Source organism: Cervus canadensis, chromosome 11, assembly GCF_019320065.1.
Source record: "Cervus canadensis isolate Bull #8, Minnesota chromosome 11, ASM1932006v1, whole genome shotgun sequence".
Classification (NCBI taxonomy): Eukaryota; Metazoa; Chordata; class Mammalia; order Artiodactyla; family Cervidae; genus Cervus; species Cervus canadensis.
The window spans coordinates 76,293,954-76,318,954 of NC_057396.1; the positions used below are offsets into that span (position 1 = coordinate 76,293,954).

A 25,001-nucleotide genomic window follows, 5' to 3' on the forward strand; every position below is an offset into this window, starting at 1 on the left:
TTTAAGAGACATTAATATACATTTTGTATTTGTCAGGTACTTCCCTAAGCAGCTCACAGAAGTTAGCCTGTTTAACTTAACAAAGCAGAAACCTAGTAAGTAAGTGTAGGCAGTGTTATTGATCTCACCTATAGATAAGGAAACAGAGGCAAAGAGGTGTTAGCTGACTAGGTCATAGACACAGGACTGGTAAACAGTAGGATTACAAACCCTGAGTTACAGCCAGACTCCCAGATTTGCAGGAACAGCAGAACATGTGACCCAGAAGGAGGGCCCAGAGGTTCAGGAGAGGCTGCCCCAGCTCCTGGAAACTTCTCCCTTCTTTTCTAAAGAGGAAAGGTCCACATTGACAGCTCCAACGTAGCTGTTTCTGTAGAAAAACTATCAAAGCACACTTTGCAGTTCTTGGCTGGGCGTGTCAGGACAACGAGCATTTCACATTCTGGAAAAGTCTGCTGCTTCTCCTTGGCTCCTGGGGACTGTTCTTTGTGGAGACAACTTTCCAGGTGAGGACTCACCTCGGCGGAGAGAGTCACTGCTCTGTGATACTCACCTCCTCGTCTTCCCACAAGTGGTAGGAAAAATCAAACGCTCTTGTCGGTTTTAGACGGGACGTGCCAAGCTTATTGATCAATGCTTATGCCAAAGGGGAGGGAGCCTATTTGATTTGAGAAATAATGCATTGCCTCTACCGTGTATATGATAGATGTACTGTGGGAAAAAAAAGGTGCATGGAAGGATGAAGCCAGGTTTCCATTCTGAGCAGATGAATAATATGGAAGGAGTTTGGAAGTTGGTGGGTGAGTGGAGAGGTAATAACATTTGCAGGAAGGATGCTGACCCAGGTAACATTTACCTAACACACCTATTGTGCCGAGACATGAGGCAAACGTTGTTCTATTTACCCCTTTAGGAACAATTCTAAAGGAAGTAGCTTGTTCCTTAGGTAAAGGTTAACCAAGAAAGCAAAGCAGTTGGTTCAAAGTCAGAGAGGAAATAATGAAGAGGAACGGGGACTAGAATGCACGCTAGGTTAACTGTTGGTTAATTCAGATCCCGTGAAAAAGAAAGCTAATGTAAAATATCTTATCAATACTGTTATGGCTATAAAATGGCTTTTAAAGTTTTTTTTAGTTGAAATATAACTGCTTTACAATATTGTGTTAATTCCTGCTGTACAGTGAAGTGAACCAGCTATCTGTATACATATATCCCTCCCCTGGGCTTCGCGGGTGGCTCAGACCGTAAAGAATCTGCCTACAATGCAGGAGTCCTGGATTCAGTCCCTGGGTTGGGAAGATGCCCTGGAGGAGGAAATGGCAACCCACTCCAGCGTTCTTGCCTGGAGAATTCCGTAGACAGAGGAGCCTGGTGGGCTGCAGTCCGTGGGGTCGCAAAGAGTCGGACACTGAGCAGCGCTCGCTCACACCTGAGGTCCCCATTCTCCTGAGGCTCCCTGCCCCCCCATCCCCCCCGTAAGTCATCACAGAGCCCTGAGCCGAGCTCCCCGTGTTACACAGAGGCTTCCAGCTGCCATCTCATTTGCACATGTCCGTGCACACATGTCAATGCCACTCTCTAAATTTGCATTACATGGCTTTTCACATCTTGTTTTCCCTTCTGAGTTTCTCTTTCTACCTCCTTACAGTTCTCATATATGTTGCATACTGAATACGGGTAAGCAGAGATTTACATATTATAATCAAGGATTATGTACTGTTTTGTGTTCTACATTTTCTCCTTTGATTTTAGTGTTCTCCTGTGCGTGTCATAGTTATTAATGCCTCCTAGAATCGTAGCATACTGAGATCGTCATTTATGCAATCTTATCCTAGTGCTAGACATCAGGGATGCACCTTGGTGTTCCTATTTGATAGTGCTGTTTTATAAAATTGTTCTTTAGAGCTTGTTTTCTTTGTTTAAATTGTTCACCATTTTGCAAATACTTCCATTCAGGACGGCTGGGTCTGAAGTTCTTATTTTGTGTGTGTGTGTGTGTGGACTTTGCCTTTTGCCAAAGCTAAAAGCTCATGATGACTGGGCAGTATTCTAGGGCCTCTTCACTTTTCAATCTACTCATTAACAGGGCAGCATGCTTTGCTGTTGCTGCTGGGGACGGCGGTACTTTTCACTGTGTATATGTGGGCCTGCCTAACAGAACAGTCTCTTATTAAATGGCTTGCAGTATTGTAACAATGCTACAACCCTAGAAATTTGGCATCAAACTCATTTTGCCTCTCACAGGAGGCTTTCGGACAAAAGGTCACATTTGCCTCCCGGAATGCTGGACTTCTACTTGATGCTGGGAAGGATTGAAGGCAAAAGGAGAAGGGGGCAGAGGATAAGATGGTTAGATAGAATCACTGACTCGATGGAGATGAATCTGAGTGAACTCTAGGAGATGGTGAAGGACAGAGGAGCCTGGTGTGCTGCGGTCCATGGGATCGAAAAGGGTTGGACACGACCTAGTGACTGAACAACAACAAATCCTGAGGCTCTCAGGAAGATGAAATAAATGCCTAGAGACATTTTTGTTTCTCACAACTGAGAGTGGAAGTGTTACTATTGAGAGCTAGTTGGTAGAGTCCAGTGATGTTATTATATGTTCTATGATGCATAGAATTGCCTCCCCCAACAAAGACTTATCTGGACTGAAATATAAATGGTGCTAAATTTAGGGAACCCAACTCTAAACTGATTAAGAAATTTTGAAAAAGAACATGAATTGCCAGTACTGTCAGTGATGAGTGAGGGAACACTACTATAAGTCCCACAGACATTTAAAGGATGGGAAAATATAGATGACTTTGTGCAATAAATTCTACAGCTTAGATGAAATGGAAAAAAAAAATCCCTCTAATGACCTAAATAAATAGCCAGATATGTCTGACTCTGCAACTGCATGGACTGTAACCTGCCAGGCTTCTCTGTCCATGGAATTCTCCAGGCAAGGATACTGGAGTGGGTTGCCATTCCCTTCTCCAGGGGATCTTCCCAACCCAGGGATCAAACCTGGGTCTCCTGCATCGCAAGCAGATTCTTTACTGTCTGAGCCACCAAAGAAGACCCAATTAAATAAATAAAAGTGATCCCCAAGATCAGAAAAGCCATATATTTACAAAGGAAACTGAATTTGTAGTTAAAACATTTCCACAGAGGAACTTAATTGCAAGTAAAAATATTTCCGAGTCCCAGACGGCTTCACTGATGAAATCAACAAATACTTGATGAAGAAACATCAATTCTCTTAAGAAAACAGGGGAGGAGGAAACTCTTTCCCAATTTGTATTTTCTGAACATAAATATTATATCAAAATGGATGAAAACTTTACTAGAAAATAAGAATGTAGATCAATATGCATCAATCATTTGCAAACATAGGTGCAAAAAATCCTTTAAAATAATAGAAAATTCATCCAACAATATATAAAAATAATACCTTATGAATAACTGGGGTTTATCCTGAAAATATACTATTCATTTGGCATTCAAAAATAAATAATTAAAATTCAACATGTCAACAAGAAAAAAATCATATAATTATCCCAATAGATGTATTAAAACTGGCTGACAAATATCAACATTAATTTATGATTTTTAAAAAACCTCTTAACAAGCAACTTTTTCAACATGACAAAGGTGATCGATGAAAAATTAACAGCTAAGCTTAAGTAAGAAAATAAATACTTTTCCCTAATACCAAGAAGAATGCTCATATAGCACCTCCTATAAAATATTTTCCTGCAAGTTCTAAGTGGTACAATAAGACAAGAAAAGGAATAAAACACATATAGATGGAAGACACAAAATTATTTTCATTTGCAAAAAAAAAATTTTGATCACATATATAGAAAATTTTAATTGCAAAAATACACAACTACTAAAGGTAATTGTGGGAAAGATTAGTTTTCATTCCAATGCCAAAGAAGGGCAATGCCAAAGAATGCTCAAACTGCCAAAGATTGTACAATTGCACTCATTTCACATGCTAGAAGGTAATGCTCAAAATCCTTTAAGCTAGGCTTCAGCAGTACATGAACCCAGAGTTTCCAGATGTACAAGCTGGGCTTAGAAAAGGCAGAGGAATCAGTATCAAATTGCCAACATTGGTAGAATCATAGAGAAAGCCAGGAAATTCCAGAAAAACATCTACTTCTGCTTCATTGATTATGCTAAAGTCTTTGATTGTGTGGATCAAAACAAACTGTGGAAAATACTTAAAGAGATGGGAATACCAAACCACCTTACTTGTCTCCTGAGAAACCGGTGTGGGAGTCAAGAAGCAACAGTTAGAACTAGAAATGGAACAACTGACTGGTTCAGGATTGGAAAAGGGGTACGTCAAGGCTGTATATCGTCATCTTGCTCAATTAACTTCTGTGCACAGTAGATCATGCAAAATGCCAGGCTGGATGAATCACAAGCTGGAATCAAGATTTCTAGGAGAAATGTCAATAACCTCAGATAGGCAGATGATATCAATTTAATGGCAGAAAGCGAAGAGAAACTAAAGAGCTGCTGGATGAGGGTGAAAGAGGAGAGTGAAAAAGCTGGCTTAAAACTCAATTAAAAAAATGAAGATCATGGCATCTGGTGCCATCACTTCATGGCGTGAAGAAGGGGAAAAAGTAAAAGCACTGACAGACTTTATTTTCTTGGGCTCCAAAATCACTGCAGGTGGTGACCACAGCCATGAAATTAAAAGACACTTGCTCCTTAGAAGAAAAGCTATAACAAACTCAGACAGCATGTTAAAAAAGCAGAGACATTTCTTTGCCAACAAAGGTCCATACAATCATAGCTATGGCTTTTCCTGTAGTCCTGTATGGACGTGAGAGTTGGACCATAAAAGAAGGCTGAGCACTGAAGAACTGATGCTTTTGAATTGTGGTGCTGAAAAAGACTCTTGAGAGTCCCTTAGACTGCAAGATCAAACTAGTCAATCCTAAAGAAAATCAACACTGAATATTCATTGGAAGGACTGATGCTAAAGCTAAAGCTCCAATACTTTGGCCACCTGATGGGAAGATCTGACTCACTGGAGAAGACCCTAATGCTGGGAAAGATTGAGGGCAGGAGGAGGAGGGGACGACAGGATGAGATGGTTAGATGGCATCACCGACTCAATGGACATGGGTTTCGGTAAACTCCGGGAGATAGTGAAGGACAGGGGAGCCTGGCGTGCTGCAGTCTATGTGGTAACAAAGAGTGGGACTTGACTTAGCAACTGAACAACAACACTAAAAGTAATCAGTTAACTCAATAAGGTCTCACTACATAAAAGCAATATAGAAAAATTGCACTTCTATAAACAAGCAACAAAATTTTTAAAAACTTCAAAATATAACATAATTTACAGTTACATATTTATTTATGTGTTAAGTCACTTTAGTTGTGTCCAACTCTTTGCAACCCCATATAGCTCGCCAAGCTTCTCTGACCGTGGGGTTTCCCAGGCAAGAATGCTGGAGTGAGTTGCCATTTCCTCCTCCAGGGGATCTTCCCAACCCAGGAATCTGTCTGGTGTCTCTTGGTTTTCCTGAATTGGCAGGTGGGTTCTTTATCACTAGTGCCACCTGAGAAGTCTCATATTTATTTATAATGACATCTGAAGAAGGGAATGAATGGGGATAAGCTTAACAGAAGATAGCCAAAAACTAAAGTACTTTGCTAAAAAATTTAAAGAAGACCTAAAATAATGGAGAGATACATCACATTCATAGACTAAAATATTCAATATTTTTCAAATATTACTTCTTATACAACTAAGCTACAGATTCACTGCAATCTCAACATAAATGTTAGAAAGTTTTTAATAAAAATTCACAAGATTATTACAAAATTTAAATAGAAATGCAAAAAACCTAAGCAAAAAGCATCTAAAAAGTTGGTGGACTCACACTATTAAAAAAAAAAAAAAAGACTTACTATAAAGCCACGTTATACTCAAAAACAGTAGTAAAAAAAAATCATAAGAATAGATATATAGGTCAATTAAACTAATAGAGACTTGAGAGTTGCACCCATACATATAAACTCAATTGCTTTTCAACAATTACATCAAAGCAACTCAACAGAGAAAGGAAAGTCCTTTCAATAACTAGTAATTAAATAACTGCTTTCTATTTCAGGAGATAGCAAAAGACAGGGAAGCCTGGTGTGCTGCAGTCCATAGCTTTGCAAAGAGTTGGCACATGACTTAGCAACTGATCAACAACATCAAATCTACCCTGGGGAAAAGAATATCAACTCTTACATCACACCACCTACAAAAAGTTAATTTGAAATTTCTGTAGACCCATATATAGGAACTAAACCTATAAGACTTCTGAAAGAAAATATAAGAGGAAATTTTTATGATTGTAGAACAGCAAGACATGGAAACAATCTAAATATCTTTCCCTTTCCCAAGGCAGTTATTCTAGGCAAATTGATCTTCCCTGTTACCTTCTGAAACTCAGGTAAAGTTGTGTGAATCTTTTCCTATTGGTTCAGCATCTTCTCATTCCTGGCTATTTCTTGGTCCTCACTAGGCTAAGGTACCTGCCAAGATGCTCCACTTACAAGGCCCACAGATGCTGCAGATGCTAGAAAAATCCTTGAGGAAGAGCATCCCTGAATCCTTAAAGGTGAGCACGGGACATTCTTAGGGAAGCAAAGGGTTACATTCTTAGGGAACTAAAGAGGTCAGTAAGAGAATGAGCTCTTACCGAGTGCTTGTTCTGTGGTAAGAACTCACTCACACCACATCTCACATAGGTCACACCATCTCTTGGCAAGGGAAGTAGATTCTACTGATGTCCCGGAAGAGGAAAGAGTTCTCAGCTGTCCAATAATTTTAAGTTACAAAAACACTACCCTCTGAAGACTCAAAAAAACATTTCCTTGATTTCTCTTTAAAAGGTTGGTCTAAGTACATACTAATTTTTAAAGATTTGCACCTGAGGTGAAGTTAACCACCGTGTGTGTATCTTCTTGGAATATTTAACAGATCAAATCTTAATTTCTTTGAAATCCAAGTGTGCATGGAAGAGATCTAGAGAATTATCTGCTATTCATTACTTTCAGGCAATGATATTTACTACAGAACGGCTGGATTTATGCAGATTTATTTATATCTTCATTTTTGACATTCAGAGGATTGATGAAAGGAGGAAAATGCTTTTTCTTTCATTTTGGCTTTTTCTTTTTTGTCTGCGTGACTTGTCAGATCTCAGTTCCCTGACCAGGGATTGAATCCAGGTCCTCCACAGAGAAAGCGTGAGTTCTAACTATGGACCACCAGGGAATTCCCTGAACTGCTTTTAAAAGCTCCTTTCACATCTAAAGATAGACGCTTAATCACAGAACCGCGGCCAGCGCCAGCAGGGCCTCCAGGCAAAACAATGGCAGCGTGGCCGTCAGCGGCGCCGGAAAGCGCTTGCAGCCTTCACGTCACCTCAGCTGCTGCACTTGATCTGTGGCCGCGTGTCAGCCTCAAAACTCCCACCTGAGGAGGGGTCACTGTTCTCCCTATGTTGTGGAAGATGCATCTGAGGCCAGGAAAACTTAGTAAGTCGCCCACCTGGTTACTCCTGGGGCCAGAAATATAATCCATTTATTCTGTTTCAACTCTCCAGAGCCTACCTGTGTGTTTTGAACAAAACAGCCCCTCAACTTCAGATCCTGTTAAGAGAGTGAACTGGATCTCTCATAAATCACTGCTGGGAATGTGAGATGGTACAGCCCCTCTTAAAAAGCCATTTGTAAGTCAAAAGCTGGAAACAACTCACATGTCCTCCCATAGTTGAGTGGCAAATGAACTGTGGTACATCCATACTATGGGATACCACTAAATGATAAAGAAGAAATGACCTAGGGATACCTGCAACGATTTGGATGAATCCCCAGAAAATTATGCTGAGTGAAAAAAGCCAGACCCTAAGGGTTCCACACAATTTAAGTCCATTTATATAAAATCTTTGGAATAACCAAATACAGAAACAGAACACACTGATGTTTGCTGGAGGTGAAAGAGGAGGTGGGCAATGGGAAGGTCGTGGGTGTGACCGTAAAAGAGCCTCAGGAGCCATCCTCATGATGAGGGAAGTGTTCTGCATCCGGACTCTATCAGTGTCAGAACCCTGCTGCTGCGATGTTGTTCCTAAAGTCCAGCAGGTCTCTGGGCTTCACCAAGTTTACACGGTAAGCAGCCAGGATTTTACTCTGGGCAAGTGAACACCTGAAGCCAAGTCCTAACTGTTATGCTCATCTGCTTAGCACAGCGCCTTGGACTTTGGTCAATAAAATATACATTTCAGTTTCTATCTTACAGTTTTGTATAGAATATGCACCCTCATCCCACCACGGGAGTTACCTTGATGACAGTGACTTCTCCTTGGTTCTACGGCTGAAAGGACAGCCTGCCTGCATCCGTACCCGCCCCTTCCACCAACAAGCTGTCTCCCCGCCACGTCACTTAACTTACAGGCCTTGGTTTCCTCACAGCCATGAGGGCATTTCCTGGTGGCCCCAGGGGTTAGGACTTGGTACTGTCATTGCCTAGGGCCCGGGTTCGAACCGTGGATGCCTGATGTTGAAGCGAAGATCCCACAGGCTGCGTGGCCACAATAAAAGAGGAGGGGGAGTAACGGGACCTCCAGCCTCTCGGGGTTGTTGTCAGATGAGAAGACTTTCTGGGGAACAGGCAGAACTGTGCCTTGCACACAGAGAAGATATGCCAATATTAGCCACTGTGGGTGCAGATCAGACCATAAATTTACAGTGGGGAGAAGTGTGGCTGCATTGGTTTATCTCATTTGAGGCTGATACTTTGAAAGACTTGGCATAATTTGGGATGAGTTGAATATCTTCACCTTCCTCAGTCTTAACCATTTGTAAACCATCCTTTTACTCTGGGGTAAGCATTCTTCTATAGGTAGCCTAACTGGTTTTGTTTATATTTACTGTAAAGGGACCAAAGAGACAATTCTCCATGACCTTTAGCTACTATAGCCTCCACTTATTTGTAGGAAATAGTTACCTTTACCAGAGGTTAATTTGAAAATATGTGTTAAAAAACCTTAAACATGTAGATAACTTTAAACCCAGCAATCTCCCTTCTAAAAACCTTCCCTAAGCAAATATCAGGTACAAATGCAAAGATTTCAGCAAAAAGATACTCTCTGAAGAGTACTTTTTTACATCAAAAAGTTGGAAACACCTGGAGTGGAGTGTATCTGACATTCTCCAGTTTTGGGAAATTTGTTGTGTGTGCCTGGAGAATCCCATGGACAGAGGAACCTGGTGGGCTACAGTTCACGGGCTCACAAGAGTCAGACATGACCGAAGGGACTTAGCACCTACACATGTACATGAACAGATGAAGATCTGTGAAAGATCTTATTAAATTCTGTAATGGGAGAGTTCATGATTTTTGTTCATAAGTTTTGTTGGTTTGAATATCTTTTATGTGAATATTTTTAGAAGATATACTTATTGGGGGAAAACTTAGAATCTCACCAATGGTCTGCTGAAGTTCTCACTAGGTACCTTCCAGTGAAAAAATTCCATTATTTCATAAAAATAAACCTTGCCCTATGCAAACACGGCACTTTGCCATCTCTTCCTAATAAGATCATCCTCTCACTTTCTTGTAATACTGCAGGTTTATGGGACCACCTTCCACATAAACCAGGGAAACCCTTTCAAGCTAAAGGCTCTGGTGGACAAGTGGCCTGATTTTAATACTGTGGTTATCCGCCCTCAGGAGCAGGTAAGTGGCCAGATGTGGAATGAATATGTATTTGTGTTCATATTTGCTATGTACTTACTATGCACTTGGCAATATGGTAGACCCTGGGAATATAGAAATAAATCAAGGTGATATAGTCAACATGTCCTTATCTTCAAAAAGTCCACAGCCTGGAGGAGATTATGGGTAAATCCAAAGGTAAATGACAGCATGGTGTGAAATGGTTAGTTGCTCAGTTGTGTCTGACTCTTTGCAACCTCGTGGACTGTAGCCCGCCAGGCTTCTCTGTCTATGGAATTCTCCAGGCAAGAATACTCGAGTGGGCTGACATTCCCTTCTCCAGGGGATCTTCCCAACCCAGGGATCGAACCCATGTCTCCTGCATTGCAGGCGGATTCTTTACTGTCTGAGCCACTAGGGCCCCATGGTGCGGAATGGGCAGAATCAAAACACAAACAGCCTCCTGTGCCGCTTACGGCCAAACGCTTGGTCATTTCTCGAATCCAGTTTGTGGGAATAGAGGTGACCAGTGGGAGGCTGTGCTAATGTAGGGTTACATTGATGGCTTAGACAAGGGCTTCATCTTTTGTGAAAGGCGTCAAAGGAGCATTTCCCAGGCTGGATTTCTACATGGAATAAATCAAGCCCATTTTAAACTCTTAACCTAAGGGGAAAAGTATCTCATACCTTGTAAAAACACACATTTTGAAACCACACCAACTCAGTCATGCTAACTCAAAATGTCTCATTGTGATGGTCTCTTCCCGCTGAGATGCTGCCCATGTTATAACCTACGGTCATCAATTAAGCAAATAAAACCAGGCAGGGGAAAATAAGCATGTGGCAGAGGCTGCTGGGAGAAGAATGATTCTTAGTAGAAATTTTACCAAAACTGGGTGTCGAATGTAAATAGGAGTTTTTACATGGTGGCAGAGCAGGACTTCATTCAAAGCAGTTGCAAGAGATAAAGTCTGAAACAAGAGAGTGAATTAAGGAAAATTAAGGAGTAAATTACATAGTTGGAACTGTTGGTTACATATTGTATGCTAATTTTTTAATTAGTGAAACTGAATAGTTACAGTTATTTAATAGTTAAGTTTATTCAAAAATAAAAAGTATAATTATATTTTTAAATATCAAGTAAATTTTTAATATAAATATATTATCATTTAATATAACTTATATAGAAGTGAAATGGGTAAGAAATATTCAAGAAAACCAAATTAAATGACAATTTAAAATGAAGACTTTTAATTACTGATAGAAATCTGAGCTACTTTCAAAAATACAGTCTTAAAAATAACACTTTTCTAACTTGAAGAGCGATCATTGACATATAAGATTGTGTCAGATCTACAACATTGCGGATTTGATATACATGTACAGTACAAAGATTCCCTCCATAACTTTAGCTAACCTTCCATCCTGTCTCATAATTACCATTCTATTTTTTAGTGAAAACATTCAAAATCTGCTCTCTCAGCAACAAGTACAGTTGTTCAAGTACAGTTAACCCTTGAACAACATGGGTTGGAACTGCGCAAGTCCACTTAAATATTTTTTTCCCCAATAATTACATGCTACAGTACTCCACCATCTGACAATGTTTGACTCTGTGGATGCAGAATAGCAGATACAAAGGGTGGCTGTAAAGTTATATGCAGATTTTCAGCTGTGGGGAGAGTTGGGGTCCCTGACTCCTGCATTGTACAATGCTCAACTGCATATAAAACAGCACTAATATAGTCCTCATTCTGTGCCTTTGGTCCTCAGAACTTATTTATCTTATAACTGAAGTTTGTGCCCTTTGACCAACATCTCCCCACTGCCCCCTCCCGGGCACCCCCAGTATCTAGGAACTGCCATTCAACTCCGTCTCTGTGATTCAGTGTTTTAAAATCCCACACGTAAAAGACATCATACAGCACTTGTCTCTCTCTGTCTGCCTTACTTCCTTTAGCACAATGCATACACGGTCTACCCACGTGTCACAAATGGCAGGGTTTGCTTCTTTCTCCAGAATGACTGATATTCCATTGCACAGACATGCCACATTTCCTCTGTCCATCCATTTGTTGTTTCCACGTCTTGGCTGTTGTGAATAACGTTGCGTTGAACATGGAGCACAGGTATCTTTTCCAGATCCTGTTTTCATTGCCTTTGGGTGTACACCCAGAATGGGATTCCCAATTCCTATGACAGTTCTGTTTTAAATTTGGGGGAAAACCACCATACCACTTCTATAGTGGCTATACCAGCTTACATTCCCACCAACAGCGCACAAATGTTCCTTTATCTCCAAACCTCCCCCCATGCTTGTTATCTCTTGTCTTTCTGATGATAACCATTCTGCTATGTATGTGGTCTTGATTTGCATTTACCTGATAATTAGTGATATAAAGCACTTTTTCATTTATCTGTTGGTCATTTGTATATCTTCTTTGGAAAAATGTCTATTCAATTCCTCTGCCTATTTTAAGAGGATTATTTGCAACTGTTCTGAGAACTGTTCCCGTTTTGATATTTCTTATAAGGCAAGCCTTTTAGTGATGAATTTCTTTAGTTTTTATTTGTTAGTGAAAGTCTGTCTTGTCTCTGAAGAACAAATTTGACTGGTTTAAAGTATTTTTGGTTGACAGTTTCTTTCTTTCCACACTTTAAATATATTGCCCTATTTTCTCCTGGCTTGCAAGGTCTCTGAGAAATCTACTGATAACCGCCTTACGGGGTTTTCAACAATATTATTCTAATGTATCTAAGCGAGGTCCTCTTTAAGTTGTTTGGTGACCTATTAGCTTCTTAAACTTGTATATCCGAATTTCTTCCAAGAACTGGGAAGTTCTTAGCCATTATTTCTTTAAATAAACTTTCTTCCCCCTTTCCCTCTCTTCTACTTCTGGAAATTTAATAAATTCACACATTGGTTCTTTTGATGTTTCCCAAAGATAAGGGGTTTCATGAGACTGATTTAGGTGTATTCAAGGCATAAGGGCTTCCCCGGTGGCTCAGATGGTAAAGAGTCTGCCTGCAATGTGGGAGACTCGAGTTCCATCCCTCGGAGAAGGGAATGGCTACCCAGTCCAGTATTCTTGCCTGGGAAATCTCGTGGACAGAGAGCTTTGGCTGCAGTCCACAGACTCACAAAGAGTCAGGCATGACTGAGTGACTTTCTGGGGCTCTCCAGGACGTGCTGTGACCCCAGGTCTAGTGGTGTAGGACGCGGAGTGTAGGGGTTCATGGTGGCACTGGTCTTCAGGTGGGTGGTCATCTAGGGGGTGATGTGTTTTCCACCCAGGCTACCGGGATCCACACTGACAACTGTGTGATCCTTGGTGAGCATTTCGGGGGGGGGGGGGGCCGGGGTCGACAGTGGCTTCAAGGCTTTTGGGGTCCTCAGTGACGCCTCCAGGCCCAGTGGCCAGGGGCCAGGGCAGGCAGAAGTAGAGGCTGCAGTCGGCGGCGTGTGCAGACACAGCTGTGGGGGCCAGCTGCAGACTCCTGTGTGGCGGCTGGCCGTGTGCAAACAGGCGCACGAGGTGGGGCCCGGCAGGCAGCGGGGCCAGGACCCACTGCAGGCGCGCGGGCGCCCTGGGGCCTCGCTGTTGGCGCTCAGCGCAGCGTTTACTGGGCCTTGCCTTGAGGGCGCAGCAGTTGGAGACCGGGGACGGGGGCTCGGCTGGGGCGTGCCGGCGGGCAGCTGGGGGTCGGCGGCAGGTCAGGGCCGGGGTGCAGGCCCGATCCAGGCCCACAGACAGCTGTGGGGACCCGGCTATGGGTGGGCTCTCTCGTGACTGCGCGGTCTGGCTCTCACTGGGCAGACGGCAGTGCCGGCCGCTGGCAGTCCCCCGTGGAGCGGCGCGCAAGTGCGCAGCTGGGGGCCAGCTCACGCGTGCTCCGTGGCGGGTGTCGGCTTGTCCTCACGCAGCTGCAGCGCTGACCGCGGGCTCAGCGATCTGGTTCCGGTGGGAGCTGGTCGGGGAGGGCGTGGGTGGCTGGCACAGAGCACGTGAATCCTGGTGGGGCTAAACTTGATGATATCTGCGGGTGGTCCAGCGCTGACTGTTGATTTCTGCAGGGGCCAAAACTGCTGGGTGTTCCTGCAGAGCAGGTCAGGGTGAGCTGTGAATCACCCCATTACAAGGCTGCTGCTGGTAGCCCCTGTGTTTCCTCCTTGTTTCTAACCACCTCTGTATGTCTCAGTTTTGCCAGTGTGGGTGGGATGAAACCAGACTGGGACCTTGGCGTGTGCCCTGGAAGGCTTGGGAAGCTGCTCCTTCACCCCGTGCTTCCTCTCTTGGTGAGGGAGAGAGCTTTCTAGCTGGGGAGTTCCCTCTTGGCGCTGAGCAATGCTGGCTTGGTGAATGGGGTGATGCAGGTGAAATCGGACTGTTTTATTCTCTTTAGGGGCAGCTAGTCTCAATTTTTTTTTTTTAAATTCTCCTGTGTTGCTGGACTCCAGGGCTCTCTCATAGCTTTTTTTTTGGTGTGTGTGTGGGTAGCAGGCACAATTGATCTAGTTATTGATCTATCTAATTATTGATCATTTTGAGGGACAGAGGCTGGAGTCTCCTATATTGACATTTTTGGTGGCGTTACTCTTAAAGTTTGATCAGAAGTAACCCTTGCTGAATAGGAAGTGCAGTTGTGTTGCATATTTTCCAGTTATAGGGAAAAAAGCTTTCTGATTCTGCACTAGGTGCAGAATCTTATCTATTCCTTTATCCTCCTGTGTCAGTTTTAATAATTTCACTAGTTATACTTAAATGAGTATGCTTGTTTACTGACGGGATTGTTGTTGGTTTAACAATAGCATGATTTTTGTTTTTTGGCTGTTCTGTGCAGCACGTGGGATCTTAGTTCCGCAACCAGGGATGGAACACATACCCCCCATCCAGCCCATGCCTCCTGCAGTGGAAGCATGGAGTCTTCACCAGACCACCAGAGAAGCCCTTGAGTATTTTTTAAAGAAAACAAATCGATTTCATCATCTTTTTCTTGGTTTCACAATGTATAGAAGAATCGTCTGACCTGATGCCTACATCTGTTTCAATCAAGACATGTTCATCGTCCACATAATCTAAACATCTTTGCCCTAAAGCAGGATTTATTCTTTTGGCCGAATATTTCACTTCTCAATTGTCATTTTACTGAGCTGGTAGGACTAGGTAGGTCGCAGTCCCAAGTCTGGCCATAGGTGCTAGCTTGGTTTTTGCTGTTTATCAACCACACTTAACGCAAGTGGACTGGGCAACACACGGAAGCTTCAGGGTTCTCAAGAGCAGCGGGAGACAGCAAGATTCAGTGCTCAGTCACTTTTCAAGCTTCTTCATGTGTTTCTTGGAGGGGTGGAAAGTAATTTTAAATAGATTGTTTTTGTTACTTTTGAAAATTTAAAGCAATAACTGAGTTGGAAGTAGTTTTGTTCAAGACATTTTTCATTATTTGAATAAGGGAGTCCTTGACTTGATCTCATAATGTAAATAGTCCTTCAATAAAATCAATACAACAAAAAATGCCAATATTTTAGTATTTTTAAAATATCATAATACAACATAACACTGAGAACTAGCATGGCAATCACTAAATAGATGCATTTTGGTTGATTCTCCTTTCCTGACCCAAACAGGAGATGACAGATGACCTTGATCACTACACCAATACTTATCAAGTCTACTCCAAGGACCCTAAGAAGTGTCAGGAATTCCTTGGCTCACCAGAAGTCATCAACTGGAAGCAACATCTGCAGATTCAAAGTAAGGGGCCAGGACGTGGGCTGGCTGCCAGACTCTCCATGTCGGATCTGCAGGGTCCCTTTACATCTGGAATAACACCCCTTTATCCTCTATAACAGGCTTCCTGGGTGGTTCAGAAGGTAAAGAATCTGCTTGCAATGCAGGAGACCTGGGTTTGATCCCTGGCTTGGGAAGATCCCCTGGAGAAGGGAATGGCAACCCACTCCAGTGTTCTTCCTGGACAATTCCAGGGACAGAGGAGTCTGGTGGGCTACAGTCCATGGGGTCGCCAAAGTCTGACATGACTGAGTGATTAACACACACACACACACACACACACACACATGCCCTTTCTAGATCTCTATTGCAATCCCAGACACTCAGCCAGCTGTCCATTCTCTCTCAGCTGCCATCAGCACCTCCAGAGCTGCCAGTTCATAAGGCTCCTGGGGAGCTTCCCAGGTGGAGTCTGAAAGCCACCCCCCTATGAACGCACGGCAGGGAGAGGCTGAGAAAGGGGCAGGCCACTCCAGACTGCTGGGTGGCAAGTTTAATAAGCAGGAGAACTTCCTTCCAGGCTTGCCTTGGGAGACTGCAGGACGAAGGAATCCCCGCACCTGCCTGCCAAAATCTTAAAAATGTATACAGTGATCTTATCTAGGTTTAGTCACATACCCAATCCAGATGTGTGAACACCACATTCCTATCTCAAGGCTGTGTCCTTGGAGCAGCTTCTGGAAGGTAAGTGGAACACTTGTTTCAAGGACAGGAGAGGGAGGGGGAAGCCTCCAGTTGCCTCCCGAGTCAACGGCAACATGTGTTTTTGATGACCGCCTTCAACAATAGTGAATTAAGACTTAAAGACTGCCATGTACAGGGTTTACACAGAGAACCATGAGCAATAGAGTTACTTAATAGTTAAAATTCACAGCTACCTGATTTGACTCATTGGAATTAAGACCTGATGCTGGGAAAGATTGAAGGCAAAAGGAGAAAACAGTGGCAGAGGATGAGATGGTTACAAAGCACCAGCAACTCAATGGACATGGATTTGAGTAAACTCTGGGAGATGGTGGAGGACAGAGGAGCCTGGCGTGCTGCAGTCCATGGGTCGTAAAGAGGCAGACATGACTTAGCGACTGAACAACAACAAAAATTCATGGTTTATTCCAGGATCGATGACATGGGAGCAGAGCTTCCATTCTGCCTCACCTCCATGGTGTCAATATATCATACTTACAGAGGAGGAATTTAGTGATTACAAATATGCTTGGGAATTCCCTGGCAGTCAGTGGTTAGGACTCTATGCCCTCACTGCCAGGGACCCAGGTTCGATCCCTGGTGAGGGAATTAAGATCCCACAAGCCTTACAGTGTATCCAAAAAAAAAAAAAAAGTGTGTTCTCTGAAGTCAGACTACCTGAAGTTGTGACCTTGTTAGGCCTGTTAGTAGTTGTGTGGTCTAAGACGAGGAATAAGAGCTCTGTGGATCAGCCTTCTGATGAGTAAAAATAGCAATTATAATAGTACCCAAAACATTAGGCTATTTAAAGATTAAGTGAGACCTTGAATGAGAAATGCTTGGCCCTATGCCTGGTTTTATCAGTCAGATTTTGAAACCACCCCAAAATAGTGACTGCAAAACACAATCGCTTATTAGCTCCAATTTTGTGGGTCAGCACTTTGCACGAGACTCAGCTGGGTGATTCTTCCGCTGGTCTCCCCTGGATTCACCCATGTGACTTCAGTGAGCTGGGGGTTGTCCATGAACTGGCAGGACTAAGCTAGCCACCATCTAGAGGCTGGCTGTCAACGCTGCCTTCGTCTGTTCTGGCTACTGGCTGTGCCGATGAAGCGGCTTGGGCGATATACAGATGTCACCCAAGGTTCTTAAGAGCAGAGACAGAAGGCAAACTTCATACATAGTCACTTTTCAAGCTTCTTACTCACTCACATTTGCTATTGCTGCATTGGTCAAAGCAAGTTTCATGGTCAATCCCGGAAGGCAGTTCAGGAGAAAAAAGTCCGGATAGTGAAGAAGAAAAAACCGGGACCATTATAGCAACAACCTATAGCACAGAATGTTAAATAAATTCAGTGAATATTGGTTATCATCTTCACCACATCTCCTTTGATGAGCATACCTGTCCCATGCTGTGTGCAGGAATCGCGCCGTTGTCCCGATGTTGATGTTTTAAGCTGGAGTTTAGCTGGTTACACGGCGGTGTCAGGCTCTGCGGCACAGCAAAGCGAATCGGCCACGTGCACGCACACGTATCGCCCCTGTGTTGGATTTCCTTTCTGTGTAGATCACCACGGAGCACTGAGTACTTTCCCGGGCTCTCTAGGAGGCTCTCGATAGTCATCTATCATATACATCATATAAAATGGCAATCCCAGTCTCCCAACCCCGTCCTCCACTTTGACCCTTTGGAATCTGTATGTTTGTTCTCTATGTCTGTGTCTCTATTTCAGCTTTGCAAATGAATTTCTTTTAAATGTGAGAGTGATTTACTATTATCCCACAGAGGTCTTTTCATGATGGAACACGAGTTTTAATCATTCGAAACCCACAAACTTTGCAGTCATCGGACGGCTTTTTCCTGACGTTTAAATGAATAATGATATCTCATATGATTCTTCATCTCCTCCATCTAGGTTCACAGTCCAGCTTGGATGATGTGATAAAAAATCTTGCAGCTATCAAATTGGGCAAGGTCAAGCAAACACAATGCTTTCTCTATATGGCCTCTGAGGCAGGAAAGAAATTGGCTACTTCTCTGCTGGAGGAAAAAAAATTATCAGTCTTTGGTGATAAACACAAATCCAGGTAAGTCTGATAGAATCTGCTCTGGGGAATTCCCAGGCGGTCCAGTGGTTAGGACTGCATTTTCACCACTTGCTGATGTTTAATCCTTCTGGTCTGAGAACTAATTAAGACCTCACCCACAAGCCACTGGCAGGATAAAACAAAACCAAACCAAAAACGTCATATCTGTCGCCACTGAAGTAGCCAGTGCATTAGTCTCCTAGGACAGTCACAAAAAGACACAACAGACTGGAGTGGATTTAAACAGCAGAAATGTATTATCCCAGTTGTGGAGGTCAGGAGTTGGCAAACCTATGTTCCCTCCAAAGGCCCTAGGAGAGAATCCGGCCTTGCTTCTTCCACATTCTGGTGGCTCTGCAGATTCCTTTGACTTGTGGCTTTTTTTTTTCATGCTCTTTTTTTTTCATTTATTATTATTAGTAGGAGGCTAATTACTTTACAATATTGTAGTGGTTTTTGCCATACCTTGACTTGTGACTTTGATACTGACCAGGGTGCTTGGCCTTCTCCAAGCAACAGACACTGATTAGAAGCCCAGCAAGAAATTCAGGCAAAGCTTCACTGATGCCCCTGCTGCAGCAGGCGGGGGTGAAGACAAGCAAGGGTTTCCCTTGCTTGCTTGCTTGCTGAGGGTGGGGAGCCGGTTCCTTATACCGGGATGAGGGTAGCAGTGTGTCCGGGGTCAGATGGGCAGCTCAAGCTCAAAAGACGGGACCCCTCAGTGGTTCTCAGGGAAGGGCTTCAGGCAGAGTGAGCCCGAGGGCTGCAGGGCCCACGATCAACCCCTCAGTGGTTCTCAGGGAAGGGCTTCAGGCAGACTGAGCCCGAGGGCTGATCACCCGTGTGCGCAGTTCTCTGCGGCCGTCAGGTGAAGTCACAAGCAAAATCGACCTTCTGGCTTTGACCAGTCTGGGGTCTATGTTCTTGCGGTCAGAAGTGTTCATCTGGAGGCGGTCTGTTGCCTGTAAAAACAGCTTAGGAATGTGTGTCAGGCCTTTATCTCTATGTCACTTCCCTGATCCGGCCATGTGGCCAGTCTGTAGTCTAAACTCTTAACAGTTTCTAAGTCAACAGCTGTTCTGTTTCTATAGCTGCACAGATCCTAATCATTAACTCTTTTTAATTTTTTTTATTTTTAAAATTATGACAGTATGATGACACATTTACAGGGTACTTGGAAAGTACAGAACCAAGTTACCTATAGTTCCACTATATATTACAAGCATTTTTTTTTTTAAGTAGACAAACTAACATTTTTAGTTGGAGTTTCAACATCAAACTCTCAAAAATTAATAGAATGAATAGACACAAAATTAGAAGGGTATGGTACACCTGAAAATCACTATAAACCAATCCAACATAATTAAGATTTATACAGTTTTCACACAGCAGCAGGGTACAGATTTTATCCAAGTTCCCATAGACTATAAACGAGGAGACAGTGGGACATATCCAGGGACACACAACAAGGTGAGGAAGTCTCATGGTCTAAAGGTACTGAAATCACAGGGGTCTGTTCTCTTCTCACTGCGGAATTATGTTCAAAATCAATATCGAAAGAAATTTGAAAATAACCCACATGTTTTCAAATGCCGTGGGACATTTACCCAGAGAGATCTTTGACTTAGCCATTGAAAGCCTCAAGAAGGTTAAAAGGCTGAAAAAACACAGAAGGTGATTGCCAAGAAGAAAGCATTTAAATGAGAAATTAATATCAATATAAGAAATTAATATCGAGGATAGTTAAAAAACCCATGTATTTAGAAATTAAATGTCCACTTTTATATGATGAGTGTATCTAAGAAACACTCATCATATAAAATGACAAGGAAAATTAGAAAATATTAGTAAAAGAATAAAAAGGGAATTTATCAGAATTCATTGCATGCAGCTGAAGCTACTCAGTGCAACTAAACATAATGTGGAATCTTGAATAAGGTATGAAAACAAATAATAGACACTAGCATAAAATTTTGTGAAATTTGAATAAAATCTATACTTTAATAATCACTTCATGGGAAATAGATGGGGAAACAGTAGAAACAGTGTCAGACTTTATTTTTTGGGGCTCTAAAATCACTGCAGATGGTGATTGCAGCCATGAAATTAAAAGATGCTTACTCCTTGGAAGGAATGTTATGACCAACCCAGACAGTATATTAAAAAGCAGAGATATTACTTTGCCAACAAAGGTCTGTCTAGTCAAGGCTGTGGTTTTTCCAGTGGTCATGTATGGATGTGAGAGTTGGACCATAAAGAAAGCTGAGCGCCGAAGAATTGATGCTTTTGTTTTTGTTTTTTTGTTTTTTTCCATTTATTTTTATTAGTTGGAGGCTGATTACTTTACAATATTGTAGTGGTTTTTGTCATACATTGACATGAATCAGCCATGGATTTACACATGGATTTACATGTATTCCCCATCCCTATCCCCCCTCCAACCTCCCTCTCCACCCGATCCCTCTGGGTCTTCCCAGTGCACCAGGCCCGAGCACTTGTCTCATGCATCCAACCTGGGCTGGTGATCTGTTTCACCCTAGATAATATACGTGTTTTGATACTGTTCTCTCAAAACATCCCACCCTCGCCTTCTCCCACAGAGTCCAAAAGTCTGTTCTGTACTTCTATGTCTCTTTTTCTGTTTTGCATATAGGGTTATCATTACCATCTTTCTAAATTCCATATATATGTGTTAGTATACTGTAATGGTCTTTATCTTTCTGGCTTACCCACTCTGTATAATGGGCTCCAGTTTCATCCATCTCATTAGAACTGATTCAAATGAATTCTTTTTAATGGCTGAGTAATATTCCATGGTGTATATGTACCACAGCTTCCTTATCCATTCGTCTGCTGATGGGCATCTAGGTTGCTTCCATGTCCTGGCTATTATAAACAGTGCTTCGATGAACACTGGGGTGCATGCGTCTCTTTCAGATCTGGTTTCCTCGGTGTGTATGCCCGGAAGTGGGATTGCTGGGTCATATGGCAGTTCTATTTCCAGTTTTTTAAGGAACCTCCACACTGTTCTCCATAGTGGCTGTACTAGTTTGCATTCCCACCAGCAGTGTAAGAGGGTTCCCTTTTCTCCACACTCTCTCCAGCATTTATTGCTTGTAGACTTTTGGATAGCAGCCATCCTGACTGGCGTATAATAGTACCTCATTGTGATTTTGATTTGCATTTCTCTGATAATGAGTGATGTTGAGCATCTTTTCATGTGTTTGTTAGCCATCTGTATGTCTTCTTTGGAGAAATGTCTGTTTAGTTCTTTGGCCCCATTTTTTGATTGGGTCATTTATTTTTCTGGAATTGAGCTTCAGGAGTTGCTTGTATATTTTTGAGATTAATCCTTTGTCTGTTGCTTCGTTTGCTATTATTTTCTCCCATTCTGAGGGCTGTCTTTTCACCTTGCTTATCGTTTCCTTTGTTGTGCAAAAGCTTTTAAGTTTCATTAGGTCCCATTTGTTTATTTTTGCTTTTATTTCCAATATTCTGGGAGGTGGGTCATAGAGGATCCTGCTGTGATTTATGTCGGAGAGTGTTTTGCCTATGTTCTCCTCTAGGAGTTTTATAGTTTCTGGTCTTACATTTAGATCTTTAATCCATTTTGAGTTTCTTTTTGTGTATGGTGTTAGAAAGTGTTCTAGTTTCATTCTTTTACAAGTGGTTGACCAGTTTTCTCAGCACCACTTGTTAAAGAGGTTGTCTTTTTTCCATTGTGTATTCTTGCCTCCTTTGTCGAAGATAAGGTGTCCATAGGTGCGTGGATTTATCTCTGGGCTTTCTATTCTGTTCCATTGATCTATATTTCCGGCTTTGTGCCAGTACCATACTGTCTTGATGGCTGTGGCTTTGTAGTATAGCCTGAAGTCAGGCAGGTTGATTCCTCCAGTTCCATTCTTCTTTCTCAAGATTACCAGAGAGCCCCAAACAGAATAAACCCAATACAAAACACCCCAAGACACATATTAATCAAATTAACAAAGATCAAACACAAAGAACAAATATTAAAAGCAGCAAGGGAGAAACAACAAATAACACACAAAGGGATTCCCAAAAGGATAACAGCTGATCTATCAATAGAAACTCTTCAGGCCAGTAGGGAATGGCAGGACATACTTCAAGTAATGAAAGAGAATAACCTACAACCTAGATTACTGTACCCAGCAAGGATCTCATTCAGATATGAAGGAGAATTCAAAAGCTTTACAGACAAGCAAAAGCTGAGAGAATTCAGCACCACCAAACCAGCTCTTCAACAAATGCTAAAGGATCTTCTCTAGACAGGAAACAGAGAAAGGTTGTATGAACGTGAACCCAAAACAACAAAGTAAATGGCAACGGGACCACACCTATCAATAATTACCTTAAATGTAAATGGGTTGAATGCCCCAACCAAAAGACATAGACTGGCTTAATGGATACAAAACAAGACCCCTATATATGCTGTCTACAAGGGACCCACCTCAAAACAAGGGACACATACAGACTAAAAGTGAAGGGCAGGAAAAAAATATTTCACGCAAACGGAGAACAAAAGAAAGCAGCAGTCGCAATACTCATATCAGATAAAATAGATTCAAATAAAGGCTGTGAAAAGAGACAAAGAAGGACACTACATAATGATCAAAGGGTCAATACAAGAAGAAGATATAACAGTTATAAATATATATGCACCCAACATAGGAGCACCGCAATGTGTAAGGCAAACGCTAACGAGTATGAAAGAGGAAATTAACAGTAACATAATAATAGTGGGAGACTTTAATACCCCACTCACAACTATGGATAGATCAACTAAACAGAAAATTAACAAGGAAACACAAACCTTAAATGACACAATGGACCAGCTAGACCTAATTGATATCTATAGGACATTTCATCCCAAAACAATCAACTTCACCTTTTTCTCAAGTGCACACGGAAACTTCTCCAGAATAGATCACATCCTGGGCCATAAATCTAGCCTTGGTAAATTAAAAAAAACTGAAATCATTCCAGTCATCTTTTCTGACCACAGTGCAGTAAGATTAGATCTCAATTACAGGAAAAAAATTATTAAAAATTCAAACATATGGAGGCTAAATCACATGCTTCTGAATAACCAACAAATCATAGAAGAAATCAAAGAAGAATTGATGCTTTTGAACTGTGGTGTTGGAGAAGACTCTTGAGAGTCCCTTGGACTGCAAGGAGATCCCACCAGTCCATCCTAAAGGAGATCAGTCCTGGGTGTTCATTGGAAGGACTGATGTTGAAGCTGAAACTCCAGTACTTTGGCCACCTCATGCGAACAGCTGACTGATTGGAAGAGACCCTGATGCTGGGAAACACTGAAGGTGAGAGGAGAAGGGGACGACAGAGGATGAGCTGGTTGGATGGCACCACCGACTGAATGGACATGAATTTGAGTAAACTCCGGGAGTTGGTGATGGATAGGGAGGCCTGGCATGCTGCAGTCCATGCGGTCACAAAGAGTCAGACACGGCTGAGCCACTGAACTGAACTGAACATGTTAATCTCCTATTGTTTTTTTACAACATAATACCTATTTATATTTTCAGAATTGGATTAGAAGTTTCAAGCCTCATTCAATTTTTTTTAATGTCACAAAATAATAAGCTTTCTAGATTTTTTGCAATAATACTAGATGCCAGAATATATGAAACTATATCAAAGTTTTGAGTGTATATAAATTAGAAATCTAACAGTCTCTTCATACTTAGTCAAACAAAAGGAACCAAAAATGTCAAATATTTAGCTAAGCAAAATTTCATGTTTTCTAAAAAAATATATATTATACTCAATATATATATGTATATATATAGTATATGAAAGCTTTTCTACTGCACTTGGTAAAGGCTAGAGAAAGAACAACAAAAAAAGAGATGGAGAAATTGGAAAACAAGCTAAATGAAATGGGAGCCCTGAACATGAAATAGAAAAAAGTGAAACAAACTAGATAAAAGTAAAACATCATATAGTCCAGTTGTTTTTAAACATGGCTGCTCATTAAGATCACATCTGGAACTTTGGGCAGATTTGTGTTGTCCAAGAAAATTCAAGATAATTCTAATATGCATCTGGATTTTAAAAAGTGATTACAAGTTTTTCTATTAAGTGGTAGTTTTAGTGATATAGAAATCTGTTATTTTCTGTTGACCAATCATGATGCAATGGTATTAAAATGAATACCAGCTACATAATCACAGTAGTAAAAGATGTTTATCAGTTTTCACAAGTAATAACCAGACTAAAAAGATAATTACAATTGCAAGCCATAATGGAAGCATGATTAAGCTACCAATATAAAATAATTACATACAATTTGGGGGGTTACATAGAGTGATGTGGTAAGTGGAAGTGAATACATGCACATGTTTGCATCCATCCAGCCAGTCTGTCTTTTTGTTGTTGCATTTAATCCATTTACATTTAAGGTGATTATTGATGTGTAGGATCCTATTGTCATTCTTGTAATTGTTTAGGTCTCTTCCTTCTCTTGGGCTTCCTGCCTAGAGAAGTGATAAGTCTTCACAGCATTTGCTGTGAAGGTAGTCCTTTGGTGGTGCTGAATTCTCTTAACGTTTGCTTGTCTGGAAAGCTTTTGATTTCTCTGTCAAATCTGAATGGGAGTCTTGTTGGGTAGCATATTCTCTGTTGTAGGTTATTCCTATTCATCAATTTAAATGTATCATGCCATT

General features: G+C 41.8%; 1 protein-coding gene across 1 annotated transcript in view; it reads left to right on the forward strand.

The window, feature by feature from the left end:
* The first annotated feature begins 273 nt into the window (after positions 1-273).
* The window catches only part of LOC122449920 (glycine N-acyltransferase-like), a 29,676-nt gene continuing 4,948 nt past the window's right edge, over positions 274-25,001 (forward strand). Inside the window, exons 1-5 of the mRNA XM_043482024.1 lie at positions 274-506; positions 6,534-6,629; positions 9,647-9,754; positions 15,360-15,486; positions 18,123-18,294. Coding sequence (XP_043337959.1) covers positions 6,552-6,629; positions 9,647-9,754; positions 15,360-15,486; positions 18,123-18,294 — 485 coding nt within the window. The 5' untranslated portion in view covers positions 274-506; positions 6,534-6,551. The remainder of the gene's footprint in view (positions 507-6,533; positions 6,630-9,646; positions 9,755-15,359; positions 15,487-18,122; positions 18,295-25,001) is intronic.